The sequence below is a fragment of the Juglans regia genome, chromosome 14, assembly GCF_001411555.2.
Source record: "Juglans regia cultivar Chandler chromosome 14, Walnut 2.0, whole genome shotgun sequence".
Taxonomy (NCBI): Eukaryota; Viridiplantae; Streptophyta; class Magnoliopsida; order Fagales; family Juglandaceae; genus Juglans; species Juglans regia.
This window is the reverse complement of record NC_049914.1, coordinates 7291358-7305990: the sequence shown is the minus strand read 5'-3', so window position 1 is coordinate 7305990 and position 14633 is coordinate 7291358. Positions and strand designations below refer to the sequence as shown.

Here is a 14633-nt window from a genome sequence, read left to right as displayed (position 1 = left end):
TATATTTGTGTGTGTGGGTGGGTGTTTTGGGGTTGGGGGTACATCTATATATGGTCTAATATTATATATATGGTAGATGCATGAACCTGCTGAAGACCCCTCCCCATGCTGCAAATGGTAGCTAGTACTCTTCGCTTATCCTGAGTCATGCATGCGTGAAGCCATATTCATTTGTTCTCTCCCATCTTTTTTGTACATTTAGTAGATTTTCTACTTAACCAACATGACTGATCAGGAAATATAGTACTTGAACTCAGCAAGTTTGAAACTTAACAGAAAAAAAAAGGCACTGATAAAAAATTTTAGTTTCTAATTAATTTCTTAGATCTCTTTTTGCAAGTTGGAATTAATTAAATGCTAGTATATAGATCATTTTGAAAAACTTTTGTATCACGTAATTAATACGAAAGGATAAGATCATGTGCCCAATCCTAATGACCGATCTATGCTCATCTGCCTCATCTTCATCTCAAATTCCAATTGCTCATTCCCAATCTTATTTGGTTAGTATTTTTAATATTTTGTATTTTAATTTTTTTAATTTTTGTTTCATTTTATAACTTTATAAGTCTAATTTGTTTTATTTTTAACTTATTAATATTTCAGCCTTTTTATAACTTATTAATGTTTATGATCTTGATTTTCAATCTCACAACAGTCGACACAACTCACCACTCAGTGAATTCACTCCTACACAACGTCATGCCACCATCTCAAATTGATCAAATTGAAAAGCTATGAGTTATAATTGTTAATTTACAATTAAGTGTAATGTTTCTACAATTTGTAATATTTAATATTTTTAGAAGAGTTTGTAATAGTTTAAGTTTATTAGTTCTCTTAGAGTCTTAATTTGTATAATTGTAAGTTGTAAATTGTAATAGCTTAGTAGTTAATAGTTGAAATTTAGTATATAGTTCTATATATATATATGTATATACTATATATTTTTTTAATTTTTAAATATATTTAATTTTTTTAGTTAAATTATGTGCCCAAAAACAAATTCTGGGACCAAAGGAGTCCAAAAATAGATTTTGGGCCATTTAGAACCCAGAAAAATGTAATGGGCCAAAGGCCCAGTAGGGGGTGGACGGATTGGGGTGCACCCCCACCCCCCGTCGAACGGACAAGGTACCCCGCCCCGCATGGGCGGGGGCGAGGTACGGGTAAAATAATCAAACCCCTGCCCATGCAAGGGCGGGGGGCGGGGGAGCCTGCCCCGCGTAGGGGGTGGGTTGCACCCCTAACGGATTCATCGCTTGCTTTGATCGTCGATGCTACTCCGCTCACTAGTCTCTCAAATTTTCCCAATTATTCAAAAAGATCTGCCTTTGGGTCTTTAAAATGAAAGGCTTCGGGGTCATTTGCAGCCCTTCTGTTTGGGCTAGCCTAACTGAAACCCATCAAACAAGGCCCAAAAAATCTATTTATTACAAATTCTGTGCACAAAATTCTTAAACCAAAAAAAAAAAAAAAAATTATACTCAGATTTTTATGCACTGAACGTAACGCTGATGTAAAAGCCTTTTCCATCAACTAAAATAATAATAACATTTCATCATAGACAATAATTTTTTATCTGAAATTCAAATTTTATAAAAACGACGTTTCATTTTATTAAAATAAAATTATAAAAATGCTATATTAATATCATTTCTATTAATATCATCTAGTCGAGTCTTATTATAAATGTTTTGTCCCAACAGAAGTAACGTTATAGTACGTACAATTTTACATATAATATTATACGTACTAATCATACTCTCATGTTATCAATGTTTTTTTATTTGATTTAAATTCTAAAATTTTTATTATTTTCAATAACTAACATATCAGTATATGTACTTATGTAAATAAAATTACAAATATTAGCATTTTTTATAAATATATAAACAGAAAGGATACCCATCCCATTACAAAACGATTTGTAAATAATGATGGCTAATTCGGACTTTTACTAGTGGTCCAACTTTTTAAAAGAAGAGTTTATGGCAGGCTCTAAACTTATATTTAGGATGTATTAGAAAATATTTTATTTTATTTTATCTAGTTATTATAATTTTTTTAAATTTTTTATATAAAATATAATAAATAATTTAATTTTTTTAAATTTTAAAATAATAATAATATTAAAAAATAATATTTTTTTAAAATTTTATTTTTTATTTAAAATTATCTCATCTCTAAATCCAAACCTCTAAATATTCAAAATCGCTATCGGAAATCTTCCCTCCATGGCAACACCATTTTTATAAGCAAGAAAAATCTAATCTTCACCCAGTTTTTTATCACAGGACGCACGAACACTGATGCGGCAAACTCGGTTTACTTACATTCCGGGTCAGTAGCTAAACCTCATCCACTCTTCCCCCATGAATGCTTAAGGAAAAATCTCTCTCTCCACAACGATCATCTTCCTCATCTATGAACTACTTTCCACGTGAGTCCCCAATTTTTGGTTTTTCGTTTTCAAGCTATAGCCATGGGAGCTTGGATGGTTCAAGCATGCTGCATGGTTTTTTAGCCTGAGGGCCATTCACTCCATCTCAATGGATGGATTTAGAACACCAGACGTTGATCTACAAATGCATAATTGGAAATATGCCTGTACCATTTAACCTGCTCATCCCAATTAGAAAATCCCTTGATTCTTTCGGGTTCTCTACTTTTCAAGGAGGCTTTTGACCCTTCGCTTATAATTTCTATGTAATTTTGGAGGTGATTTCTGATGTGGGTTTTCTATTTTCTAAAAATCTGCAATCATATTGTGGACACTTGATCATATTCAAAGAGAATATTCATAGACACAACCAATATGCATCAAGTAAGAATGGTGTTTTTCGGTACTTGCTTGAAAGGGAAAAAAAGAGGTAAAAAAAGTGTCCATAAATCATGAAAAGTACTCAGTCCAAACAAGCAATCTTTTTAGACAATATTTTCTTAACAATGATAGAATGATATAATTATAAGAAAAATCAAAGAGAATCATGACCTAAATCTGTTTGCCGCAAAAGTTGGGAAAAATAAATGTTTGATAATCAAATACTTGTCTTAGCTGCAGTTCAGCAAAAAGTTCAATATCTGGTTCGAATGATGCAAAACATATGAATTTAATTGAAGATAAAATATATTTGCAACCGTGAATTGTGCAACCACCGCGTAATTACTTTGAAAAAAAATGAATAAAGCATGGGATCCACATGAGAAAAATTAATTTTTTTAATAGTAGACCTCACTTTTTTTTAAAGCGATTACGCGACATTTACGCACTTTACAATTGTATATAGAATTACTCTTAATTGAATGTGCTCTTTACCACCCCAAACTTTCCAATGGGCTTTCTAGAAGTGAGACTATCACTGCCGCCACATCACTACAAGTCTACAAGTAATTGAAGACTTCAATTGCCATAGATACTCTATTTGTTGTGAAATATCATTTTATGTATGGTCAATAGGCATCCAGTTTAACTCTTGCTTTGGGAATTGACTAATTTGAAGTACTGACCTTATTCTTTCAGAGAAAATGAGATAGAGAAAATGAGATGGCATGTTCTGGGAATAGCCATACTTGCGGCCGTGGTGGGAAGCCAAGCCATCATTACTGGAACTTTCTCTATTATCAAACAGTGCTCTACTTTGGGTTGCTTTCCAAGTTGTTCACACAAAACGTTTACATCAAGTTGTTCTTTGTCTTATTCTGTATCTCCCTATTTTTCTTCCTTTTTCTTTGTATCTGGTGGGATTTTTATCACACGATTCTTTGGTAGCCTTCTAATTTTGGCCTCGTGTATAAGCTTTTGTGAGTTCTAATCATGAACATAATGTTTCATGGGCTCTAATCATCATCACTTTTACATAATCTTCTTCTTTTGAACATGTTTGGCAGTTATAATCGTTATGCTGGTAACCACCTCCCTGATGTCTTTAGTCATAGTCCTTTGCTGGCACAGAAGCATCTTCCCAAGCATTTGATTTATAGATATGCATGTATATTTTTGTGTTTGTATTGGATGTGTTCTATTCTAGTAGTTTTTTGTTAGTTCGGATGATATATGTATCGTGTTACAATTAATTGTAAATGAATATTATAAATGTGATAAGACTTGAGTATGGTAATGGATGTTAAAAATTTTATTTGTGAGAATGGTACTGTACATGTACTGGTGGTTGCGATAATGGAGATTTGTTTGGTACTTATACCATTTATTTTGTAATGGAACAAAACTACTTGCAGCAGCAAATTTGAGGCAGAAAATAATTGCCCCAAAACAATTTGCGTGGCAGGGAAAAAATAGAATTAATAATCCTGGAGGAGAGAAGCCAAACTGTTTGACAATATCTTCTTCGAGCAATGTTACGTGCAGTCCCTATTTATGCAAGTCTAAGTAATTTTATCTTTAAAATTACAAAAATATCTCTCATAAAATGATACTTTTTTTCATTTAATAAAATGTCTGAATATACAATCCTTAAGTGGAGACTGCAAATAGAATTTCTAATCTTCTTTGGCTTGCCAATCAAATGGATCCTCGCCAATAAGAACTATCATTTAATGATTTATCTAACAATATCATAAAAAAGGATTAAGCATTCCAAAAGCCTCTTTTATTGACTTCACCAGAATGCACAGTGCTAAGAATTAAATTTTCCTCAGGTTAAATTTCCTTTGGTTCTAATCTATTGTTCAAATGATAAATGCTTTTTCATATCTTTATCATTTCTCCAACATCAGCTAGTTACCTAAATAAAGAAGATAAAAGTTTTCATCTACACTGGATAATTACCAATCAATCCCACTCTCATCCTATATGCCGTAGACTGTAGTCCAACAGGAAACCATAGACATCAATATGCTATATGCTGTAGTTCCATCACTATGACAAGTGTTTTCAATATGCAGAGTCACTATGACAAGTGTTTTCAAGTTGGTTTCTGCGAAGTCATAGCAGTTACAGAGGCCATATCTAAAAATAAAGAGTAAGCCTCAGAGGCAACATCATTTATAATAGCCTAGAAATAAAAACACACCTCATAAATGAAATAATTACAGCCATTCACACGGTGTAAAAACAAATTCACATTTTTTACAACAACTTACAAAAGAAAGCCTCCAGATTTTCACAAAATCTGTACATTTTTTACAACCACAACCTACAAAAGAAAGCCTCCAGATTTTCACAACATACTTCAAGAAACCCAACAAAAATAGGATAATGATTTTCAATCACAACCTCACATTTCATCATTGTCCAATGGTATTTGTTGTGTGACAGTACTACATTGGGTTCCAACAGCAACATCTTCAATGTTAGCACCAACTTGACTGTATGGAACCCCACCAGCTTGACTATATGGGACCTCACCAACTTGACTGTATGGCACCTCACCAACTTGTTCATCGTCAAATATTTTCCTGCAAGTCTAATTTTCAAAATGAAAATACACATCTATTAGAAAGGACACAAACAGTAGACATCACATATATACAATTAATAGAAAAAAACTTAGTACCTGTATTTTCTTTCTCTTGGTTTCAGCCTTCTCCACATTAAAATGATCAAGGTTCAAAATAATAAAATATGTTCATGCATTAAAATCCAAATTCCATTTGAGACTGATGAATAGAACTACCATGCTAGATGAGTTTTCCCCACCCCTTTGAACAGAAGTAGCATCTTGTATAAATGACTAGTATTTAATTACACTTTTTTTTTTATATAAGTGAAATACAACGGCAGAAATTTAATTACACAATGTAATTGGCACCTACAGTCAATTTCCATTTCTTTTTCTCATCTACCACACAGTTTTTAAGGCCAATTCTAATATAACGTTTATTTGGGTAGTTAAATCTCATCTATAATTCTTGTACAAATTTATTCCTCTAAAATAGAAATAGTGCAAATACCATTATAAACTAATGGATAGTCCATATTTAGCATCATATCACCTTCTATGGAATCGAAATACCAATCTCTTGCATTTTTTTTATCCTTTACCTCTTTTCTAAAAGAAAAAGGGGAAATAATGAATAGCACAATTTCAAAGAATTTTTCTTCTATTTCAACACCACACTCAAAGAAGAAGAGAAGTCCAAGAAAAAAGGTTTTGAATTGAACAAAAAATGTTATATGTTTGTAGTATGTAAGCAAATGTTTGGCATCCACTAAAACAAGAACATAAAAAGGGAACCACCACCAAACATAGAATTTGGATTGAGATCTTCCCTACATTTTCTTAACAACCCAATACGTATCCAAAACCAGAAAAAAATAGTGGCCGAGAAGAAACTGAGAAAATACCCAAAATCAGCAACCAAAATACACAAAAAATACAGATCCAGTAAAACAGTGTATCACAGATCCAAAACACACAAAATAAGAAACATAATGGAGAGAAAAAAAAAAAATTCTTTCGGTCGGTTCTTACCCTTGTCGATGACACCAGATGGCAGCGTTCGGAGGACGAGCAGTGCGACAAAACCGTGCGAAAGAGAGACAAACTTGGGCGGAAGGGTGGGGAGGGGCGAACGCAAGGAGGGGGAGAATTGTATTTTGATTTCAATTGGTTAATTTGGTTCTACTAAACTCCAAAACGAGAGTTTCATTATTAAAAAAGAAAAAAAAATCCAGGTCAACTGGTGTGTGGAAGTTGCGGCACAGTAGGTAGTTGTATAGAATTACTCTTATAAGCATCCGAATCAACATGTTGGACCATACTTCCAGGTTCATCTTCTGCAATTGGCTCATCAACAATTAGATGAATTCCACACTTCTCCACTTTAACTGCCCTCCATGGTTCAATGGAAACCTCCATTTCGTCTCCACTTTTCATGTCCAATTTATTTCTTAGAAGTGGTGCATGGTATACAAAGAAATGATCTTCACAAGTTATAGAAATGGCACTCAATGTTTTCCAATCAGTGTATCTGAAGCCTCTAGTTCTGTTATTGATTTTCATGTGACAGCCAGTAGCACTTTCCCTTTCGGGTTCTTCCTCTGCTGCATAAACAGCGCAAACCAGCAAGCCCCGGATTTCACCCTTTGAAAGGGAAGGTACATGAAAGGATATGGAAGATCCAACGTTTTGATAGTTGAACCAATCTGGAACCTCACTTCCAGGGAGGAAAATGGCACCACACAGATTGGCATGCTTGGTCGATGGACACTAATTCAAGAGAGAAACTCACATCACAAGATGAGAGAGAGAGAGAGAGAGACAGAGACAGAGAGACAGAGAGCCAACCTGGAGAAGACTGTTCCTAAAATCATAGGCCAAATTGTTGCATCCTTCCATGTGAATGACTGATGAAGTTTCCAAACTCTCCAAGCCTTCAATCTCGACCAGTTTGTGGCAGTTTTTAAGGAAAAAAAAGCATCTACTTTCCACGTTTGACAAAAGGGAGAGTCTTTCTACTGATGTGCAGTCATTTGCATATACCACCCTTACATTTGCGGGGAGTCCTGAAATTGATTGAAGAGTCGAGCATTCATTCAAATACAGATATAGTACTTTTGGAAGCTGACTGATGCAATAAGGTAGGTAACGAAAATCATTTCTTGATAAATCCAAATCTCGGAGAAAAAATAAACTCCCAAGGTTAACGGGAAATCCATCTTCAGACAAATTGCACTGCCTAAGAACTAGTCTTTGAAGAAAGCATAATGCAGAAATAGAAGCTGGCAACAAACTTGAACAGATCGAGCTTTTCGGTGACATCCACAATGAAAAACACGAGAACCAAGAATTTGAGGGTTCTCCTTCACAGGCAGATAATGATACAATCTTTAGATTCTTCAAAAGACCAACAGAGGACGGTAATTGCTTAATAGCAGTTCTATCTGCAAGCAGCTCTCTTAATGCAATCATATTCCCCAGTTGCTCAGGTAACTTGTCAAGTTTTAAGCAACCAGTTAAGTTAAGGGTTTCAAGAGATACCAAGTTAGGAATGCTTCTCGGAAGATTCTTTAGATTCTTGCATCCTTCTAAATTCAGCAAAACAAGTCTTTCCAAATGTCCAATGGACTCATGAACCTCAACCAAGCTTGTGCAGCCTTCAAATATCAACATCTCCAGATGTGGGACTTGTATGAAGCATGGTGATTTGGTAAGATTTTTGGAATAGCTGAGATTAAGGATTTTCAACTTCTGAAGTATCTGTGAAACAAAATTATACATTTGTAAATTTACAGAAAAAAGGAAAAAAAAAAGTTATTGAAAAGGAATAAAATATACATATAGTAAGAGTTGTCATACTCCATTCTCCTTCCAGACTTGTTTAATGCTACTATGTTGCATGTCAAGCACAACAAGGTTCCCTAGATGAATCTTTGAAGGTAGATATTTCAGAGGACACTTATTCCACTGAAGCCATCTTAGTTCTTTGGAAATATTCTCGAAACATCCTTCAAGATTTAAAATTACATTATTGATCTGGAGCAACATCAAATTCTTCATGTTGGCAAATGCCTCTGTTTTCAAATGTAAATCTTTGAGTACAGGAGGATTTAGGACAAGACCCTTCACTGCATCCGATCCCTAACAAAACAGAAAGTTGGATTAGCAACGCATATCGCATATATCTTCAACCTGTTTAAAACTAGAACATCTTTAAATTGTAGTTCTAAATGTCCTCAGCACATGTAACCAACGAAAAACACGAGTAATTTGGACATTATTAGAACAAGACTATAACCTGTACAATGCGCATATGGTTGTGTATGTTGTGTATGAGGGAGAGAGATTTAGAGAGAGACCAGGTTTTATAGCGGAGAAATTCGAAACGGTTTATAAGGCAGTTTATTTGATGAAACAATATAAAGGTTGAAATAGTGCCTTTGGGTGGAGACTTGAATCGGTTTATATCTTTATATATAAGAAATGAAATGAAACTTAAAAGTTACAACCGTTTATAATAAAGCATTAAAACTTAAAAGTTATAATGATTCATAACGAAACATTACTATTAAAAGGTCTACCGTTTCATAAACATAACACTTCAAATCTAACGAATAGAATGCCTACTTTTATGGGTAGAATGTCACGTCGGAATTATATGACTCTGCTTTTATATATAGTAATAGATTCCTTAAAACTTTGTGAAATGTCAGATGTTTACTTGATTTTTAAGAAACTCTGGATTTAAGATCATGTCAATGTGTTGCTAAATCATATAGGCAATGATGTAAGCTTGACAAAAAGACAATAATCTTAAACATACCTGCATAACAAAGATATGTGTGCATGGTTATGCATAAGTCCAAATGACTCTTACCTTATGTTGAGTTAGCACTTTTAACACATCATCGTGAAACCACAATCTACAACTTTTCTCTACATAACCTTGTGATCTTTCTCGAACAATCTCCCTTCCCATATCTCGAATAAGATCATGCATTCTCAACTTATGTTTGCGGTCAATTGTCACAAGAGACCTCTGAATGAGAATGCTAATACCAATATCTGGAAAGAGATCACACCCATGGAGAATTTTGTTGACATATTCTTTATCCATACCGATAAAGAAACATGCAATATCAAGGAATATATCCATCGTTTTAACATCTAGTGAATCAAAGCTTATTCTAAGTATCTTTTGAATCTTGTTGTGCGGAACTCGTTGTAATTTCTCCAATTCACTTGTCCATTCACTAACGCTTCTTCTCTTTAGAAAAGATCCCAAAACCTCAAGAGCTAATGGGAGTCCCCCAGCATATTTCACTGCTCTATCTGAAAGTTCTGAATAACTTCCTCTTGGATCGGTCATCTCAAAGGCATACCAACTAAAAAGTTGAAGAGATTCTGATGGATTCAAATTTCCCACCTTATATTTTTCAGATACTTTTAGTTGAGTTAGCAAATGTTCATCTCTTGTGGTTAAAATCAATCTACTTCCCAGACCAAACCCCTTGAAGTTTCCAACTAATTTGTGTACTTGGTCCAAGTCATCTACATCATCAAGAACAACAAGAATTCTTTTACCGTGAATTTTTTCCTGGATCAATCTGATTCCTCCATCAACACTGTCAATCTTCAAATTCTTCATTTTCAAGATATTAGAAAGAAGCTGTTCCTGCAAGCGAACTATACCATCACAACTTTTTGATTTTTCTTTAATGTCTGAGAGATAACTGCTAGCTTTAAATCTATCATATATTTCGTTATAGACAGCTTTTGCTATAGTTGTTTTCCCTACACCACCCATTCCATAGATGCCCACAACACGAACATCATTTGTTCCCAGATTTATCAAAGCTTTCATCTCTTGAACACGAGAGTTTACTCCTACTGGGTGTTTAGCAACAAATAAGTCAACGGACTTTACTTTATTGGAAACATCTTCGACAATCTTTTCAATGAAGTTTGATTCATACCTGATTTTTGTATCAATAAAAAAATAAAATAAAAATATTAGTCATAGGTACCAAAAATATGTTAGCTTCTCATTCTTTTGGTGCTAATATCTCATGGAAAGCAAACTAGGTAATTTAAGTTACATAAAGAAATATCATTTAAATATATTTCTGTATAATTTCTTGTCCTATCCCTTGGCATGGCATAAAACTTCTTTTTTTTTTTTCCTTTTTTTTTTTTTTGGCGCCCTTTTCCTGAATAAAGCCATTAACTGTGTCTGAGATGGAAGAAGACTCCACTATCATTTCTTTCATGTTTATGATATTTTATAAATTATGATTCATCTAAAAGGTCATCCAAGACTAGATAATAAACGTTGTCAATCCATTTTCAGCTCAACCTAATATATATAAAATAAAACTTGCATCTGATATCTTTTGAAGTAAAGTACGAAGCAAACTGAAAAATGCATGTAAAAAAGCCTAATAGAGACCCTAGCAGAGTACCCATTTGCAACACTCAAGAGATCCCAACCAGAACAGTTTGCAGCTTCAGTAAGAGCTGCTCTCCACCTCTGCACCCTTTCCATATCCATCCGAAATCGTTCTTCATGCCTGATGAATGCCTCGGCAAAAGTTCCAGTCTGTTTTCGAACATCCGAAGGATCTACATTATAAAATATCGGAACAAGAGTGTGGCCTGTGGTGTTCTTACATTTCACGATCTCCACAAGCTCGTCAAGGCACCACCTAGAAGAAGCATAGTCTTTAGAGAAAACAACGATTGAAATCCTCGATCCACGAATTGCGTTGAGTAATCCAGAAGAGATGTTCTCCCCTCTTCCAAGCCCATCGTCATCCCGGAAGGTGAGAATCCCGGCTTGCATCAAGGCAGAGTAGAGGTGATCAGTGAAGTTCTTGCGAGTTTCTTCACCTCTGAAACTCAGGAATACGTCATGATCCCAATGAGTTTTAGAAGCTGATGGAAGGGTACTTTGAGCAGCCATAGAAAACGCGAGCTTGTTGTGGTTGAGTTTGACCAAACAAACAAGAAGACAAGTCACAAATCGATAGTAGATCGTGTTAGCCTGTTAGGGCACCGCGTGAAGAAGGGGAACTTAGGGCTAACTGGAAGACATGTAGTGCAGCAGTGAAGTGGAGTGTTGCGAAGTGGTCTGAAGTGAATCTGGACGACGTCGTTGAAGCAGACTCAGGCAGCCTGCGTTTAGGGGAATAAGTGTAAGACGCAGCGTTTTGGCATGTATAAGCCAAAACGGTGCGTCCCGTTTATTAGAGTCTTTATATTTCAGTTGTTAAAACACACCGTTTTGGCATTTACAAGCCAAAACGGTGCGTTTGAATTAGTACGTTCTTTTTTGTGTTCCAGAATGTAAATGGGCTTTTATCTCTAGGCTATACGCAGTGTGCACAAACCAAAACAATGTGTTCTGTCTTTTATTCCAGAGGGGTGACTGTAGCTTTGCCTGGGAAAGGTTGTTACAGAATCGGTTATGAGGCGAGAGAGGACCTGTGCAAGGGGCATTCTGGATTGTGAGATTATTTCCATAGTAGTAAGCTTGTAGCTAGAGGAAGGGACAACCTCGAATAGTTCCCGTAGAAGATCAAGTAGATTTTGCGGCTGAAAATCAGGAGGTTTCAAACCATCTATTAGTCGCAATATCTACTTGATTTTCTACATGTCCCCTCAATCTGAAGGGAAGAGCACGGATATTCAAATTGAATTGCACATCCTTGAATTTGATAGGTGGCAGCGGTTTTGTCAAGGCATTTGCTAGTTGATTGCAGCTTGAAATAAATTGCACTGCTAGTTGCTTGCTAGATACTTGATATCTAACAAAATGAAAATCAATTTCAATGTGTTTTGTTCATGCGTGAAATACTGGATTGGATGAGAGATACGTCGCTCCAATATTAACACACCAAAGCACAGGAGTTTGGCAAATAGGGAGCCGTAACTCAGACAAAAGGGAGCGGATCCATATTATTTTGGCAGTTGTGTTTGCAAGTGATTTATATTCAGCCTCAGTGCTACTTCGGGCCATGGTTTGCTGTTGTTTACAGTTCCATGAGATTAGATTGGGTCCTTGAAAAATACAATATGCACCAACTAATCTTCGGTCATCTCTATCCGCAGCCCAATCAGAGTCAGAGTATGCTTGAATTCTCAAGTTATTAGCTTTGGTGATGAGGAGACCAGTTGAAACCGTGTGCTTTAAGTACCGCAATATTCTCTTGACGGGTTGCCAATGAGAGTCCATGGGCTTGTGCATGAACTTACTAACTTTGTGAATGGCAAAAGCCAAATCTGGCTGTGTAAATGCCAAGTATTGCATGCTGCCTACAATACTTCGATAGAGGCTAACATCAGTGCATGGTGATCCATCGTTAGCAACCAAATGACAATTAGAAGTCATTGGGGTGGTACACGGCTTAGCTTTGTCCATTTTACTCCTCTTTAATAAATCAACAATATATTTTCTTTGAGTGAGATAGAGTCCTTCAGAGCTATGGATTGCTTCTACTCCAAGGAAAAAGTGAAGATTGCCCAGTTTTTTGACAGCAAATGAAGCTTTGAGACTTTGAATTATTCGGTTGATAGTATGAGAACTTGACCCTGTAATTAATATATCATTAACATATATTAAAATGTAAAGTACCTCGTTGGTGGTCTTTAATACAAACAGAGAGTTATCAGCCTTGCTTTCATAGAAGTTGAGTGCCTTGAGTTTATCAGATAGCTTTGAAAACCAAGCTCTTGGGGCTTGGCGCAAGCCATATAATGACTTGTGGAGTTTGAATACATGATGCGGATATTATGGGTGAATAGAACCTTGAGGTTGAGTCATGAACACCGCTTCTTGTAAATCTCCATGCAAAAATGCATTTTGTACATCAAGTTGAATGATAGGCCACTCATAAGTTACGACAATAGATAAAACTAGCCGAATGGTTGCATGCTTCACAACTGGACTGAAAGTTTCCGTGAAATCAATCCCTTCCTGTTGATGAAAGCCTTTGGCAACCAAACGAGCTTTGTAGCGCCTAATAGTTCCATCGGCTTTCTATTTGATTCGATATACCCAGCAACATCCAACTATATTAGCTCGAGATGGGGGTGTAACAAGTGACCACGTACCATTTTGGAGAAGTGCATCAAATTCTTTATTCATAGCATCACGCCAATGGCTATGTTTGATGGCTGTCGTAAAGGAGGTTGGTTCGTGAGCTTCAATGATTGTTTATGTGATTAGCACTTTTGGAAGTGGGTAACGAATATTTCCGTGGTTGACGAATATTATTTTTGGATCTCGTGACCATAGGATGGCTATTAACAGCATGCTGGGATGTAGAACAATCTTGAGTAACTGCTTGGTCCAAAGGAGCATCACTATCAGGAGGGAAATTGGGCAAGATCACATCTCCTGTTCGTGCAAAAGAAGAAGAGCAATGTGTAGATCGTGTTCTTGCAAGAAATGAACTAGGTTGCATGGGAGTGGTGTTTGGAGGAGAAGAGATAGTGATGATAGATGGAAGAGACACGGACGAAGTGGAAGGTGTCTCGGGCTGGACTTGCTAGAAAGTTGGAAAAAGAGTTTCGTCAAAAATTACGTGCCTTGAAATGTAAGTTTTACCTGTAGAGGGATCAAAGCATTTGTATCCATGATGACCCAAACTATAGCCGAGGAAGATGCAGGTTTGAGATCGAAAATTGAGTTTATTTTTGTTATAGGGTCTCATGTTTGGCCAACAAGCACAACCAAATACACACATGAATGAGTAATCGGGCACACAATGATACATTAATTCAAAAAGAGATTTATTTTGGAGGACAGGTGTTGGAAGACGATTTATGATGTATGTTGTTGTGTTGAAGCCATCTTCCCAATAGATAAAAGGAAGTTTTGAGTAGCCAACAAACTTAGACCAACTTCGACAATATGTCAATATTTACGTTCAATTGATCCATTTTGTTGGTGGGTGTAAGGACAAGCCACCCGATGATTTATTCCATGATGTTGAAAATAGGTATGTAATCGGCGATATTCACCACCCCAATCGGATTAAATTGATTTAATTTTATTTTCAAAATGTTTTTCAACATAGTCTTGGAATTGAAGAAAAATTTGTTCAACGTCAGATTTCAATTTGATTGGAAACATCCACGCAAATTTTGAATAATCATCAAGGAAACTAACATAATATTTAGCACCAGTGGTAGAAGCCACAGAGGCAAGTCCCCATACATTGTTGAAAA

The 14633-nt window shown here is 35.7% G+C and overlaps 1 protein-coding gene across 1 annotated transcript; it reads right to left on the bottom strand.

The window, feature by feature from the left end:
- Positions 1–5054: 5054 nt before the first annotated feature.
- On the bottom strand, positions 5055–11364 carry LOC109009010 (disease resistance protein RUN1-like). The gene is made up of 5 exons (XM_035685558.1): positions 10865–11364; positions 9280–10378; positions 8262–8543; positions 7251–8162; positions 5055–5426 (listed from the first exon to the last, which is right to left on the bottom strand). The coding sequence occupies exons 1-5, from the start codon at positions 11362–11364 to the stop codon at positions 5238–5240; spliced, it is 2982 nt and encodes a 993-aa protein (XP_035541451.1). The 3' UTR covers positions 5055–5237.
- Positions 11365–14633: the final 3269 nt, after the last annotated feature.

Excerpts from the sequence above, each read along its gene's own strand:
- LOC109009010 (XM_035685558.1), bottom strand. The coding sequence starts at position 11,364 with ATGGCTGCTCAAAGTACCCTTCCATCAGCTTCTAAAACTCATTGGGAT. Across the intron at positions 8,544-9,279 it reads AAGTGCTAACTCAACATAAG|GGATCGGATGCAGTGAAGGG; the intron begins GTAAGAGTCATT and ends CTGTTTTGTTAG. Across the intron at positions 8,163-8,261 it reads AAGTCTGGAAGGAGAATGGA|ATACTTCAGAAGTTGAAAAT; the intron begins GTATGACAACTC and ends TTTGTTTCACAG.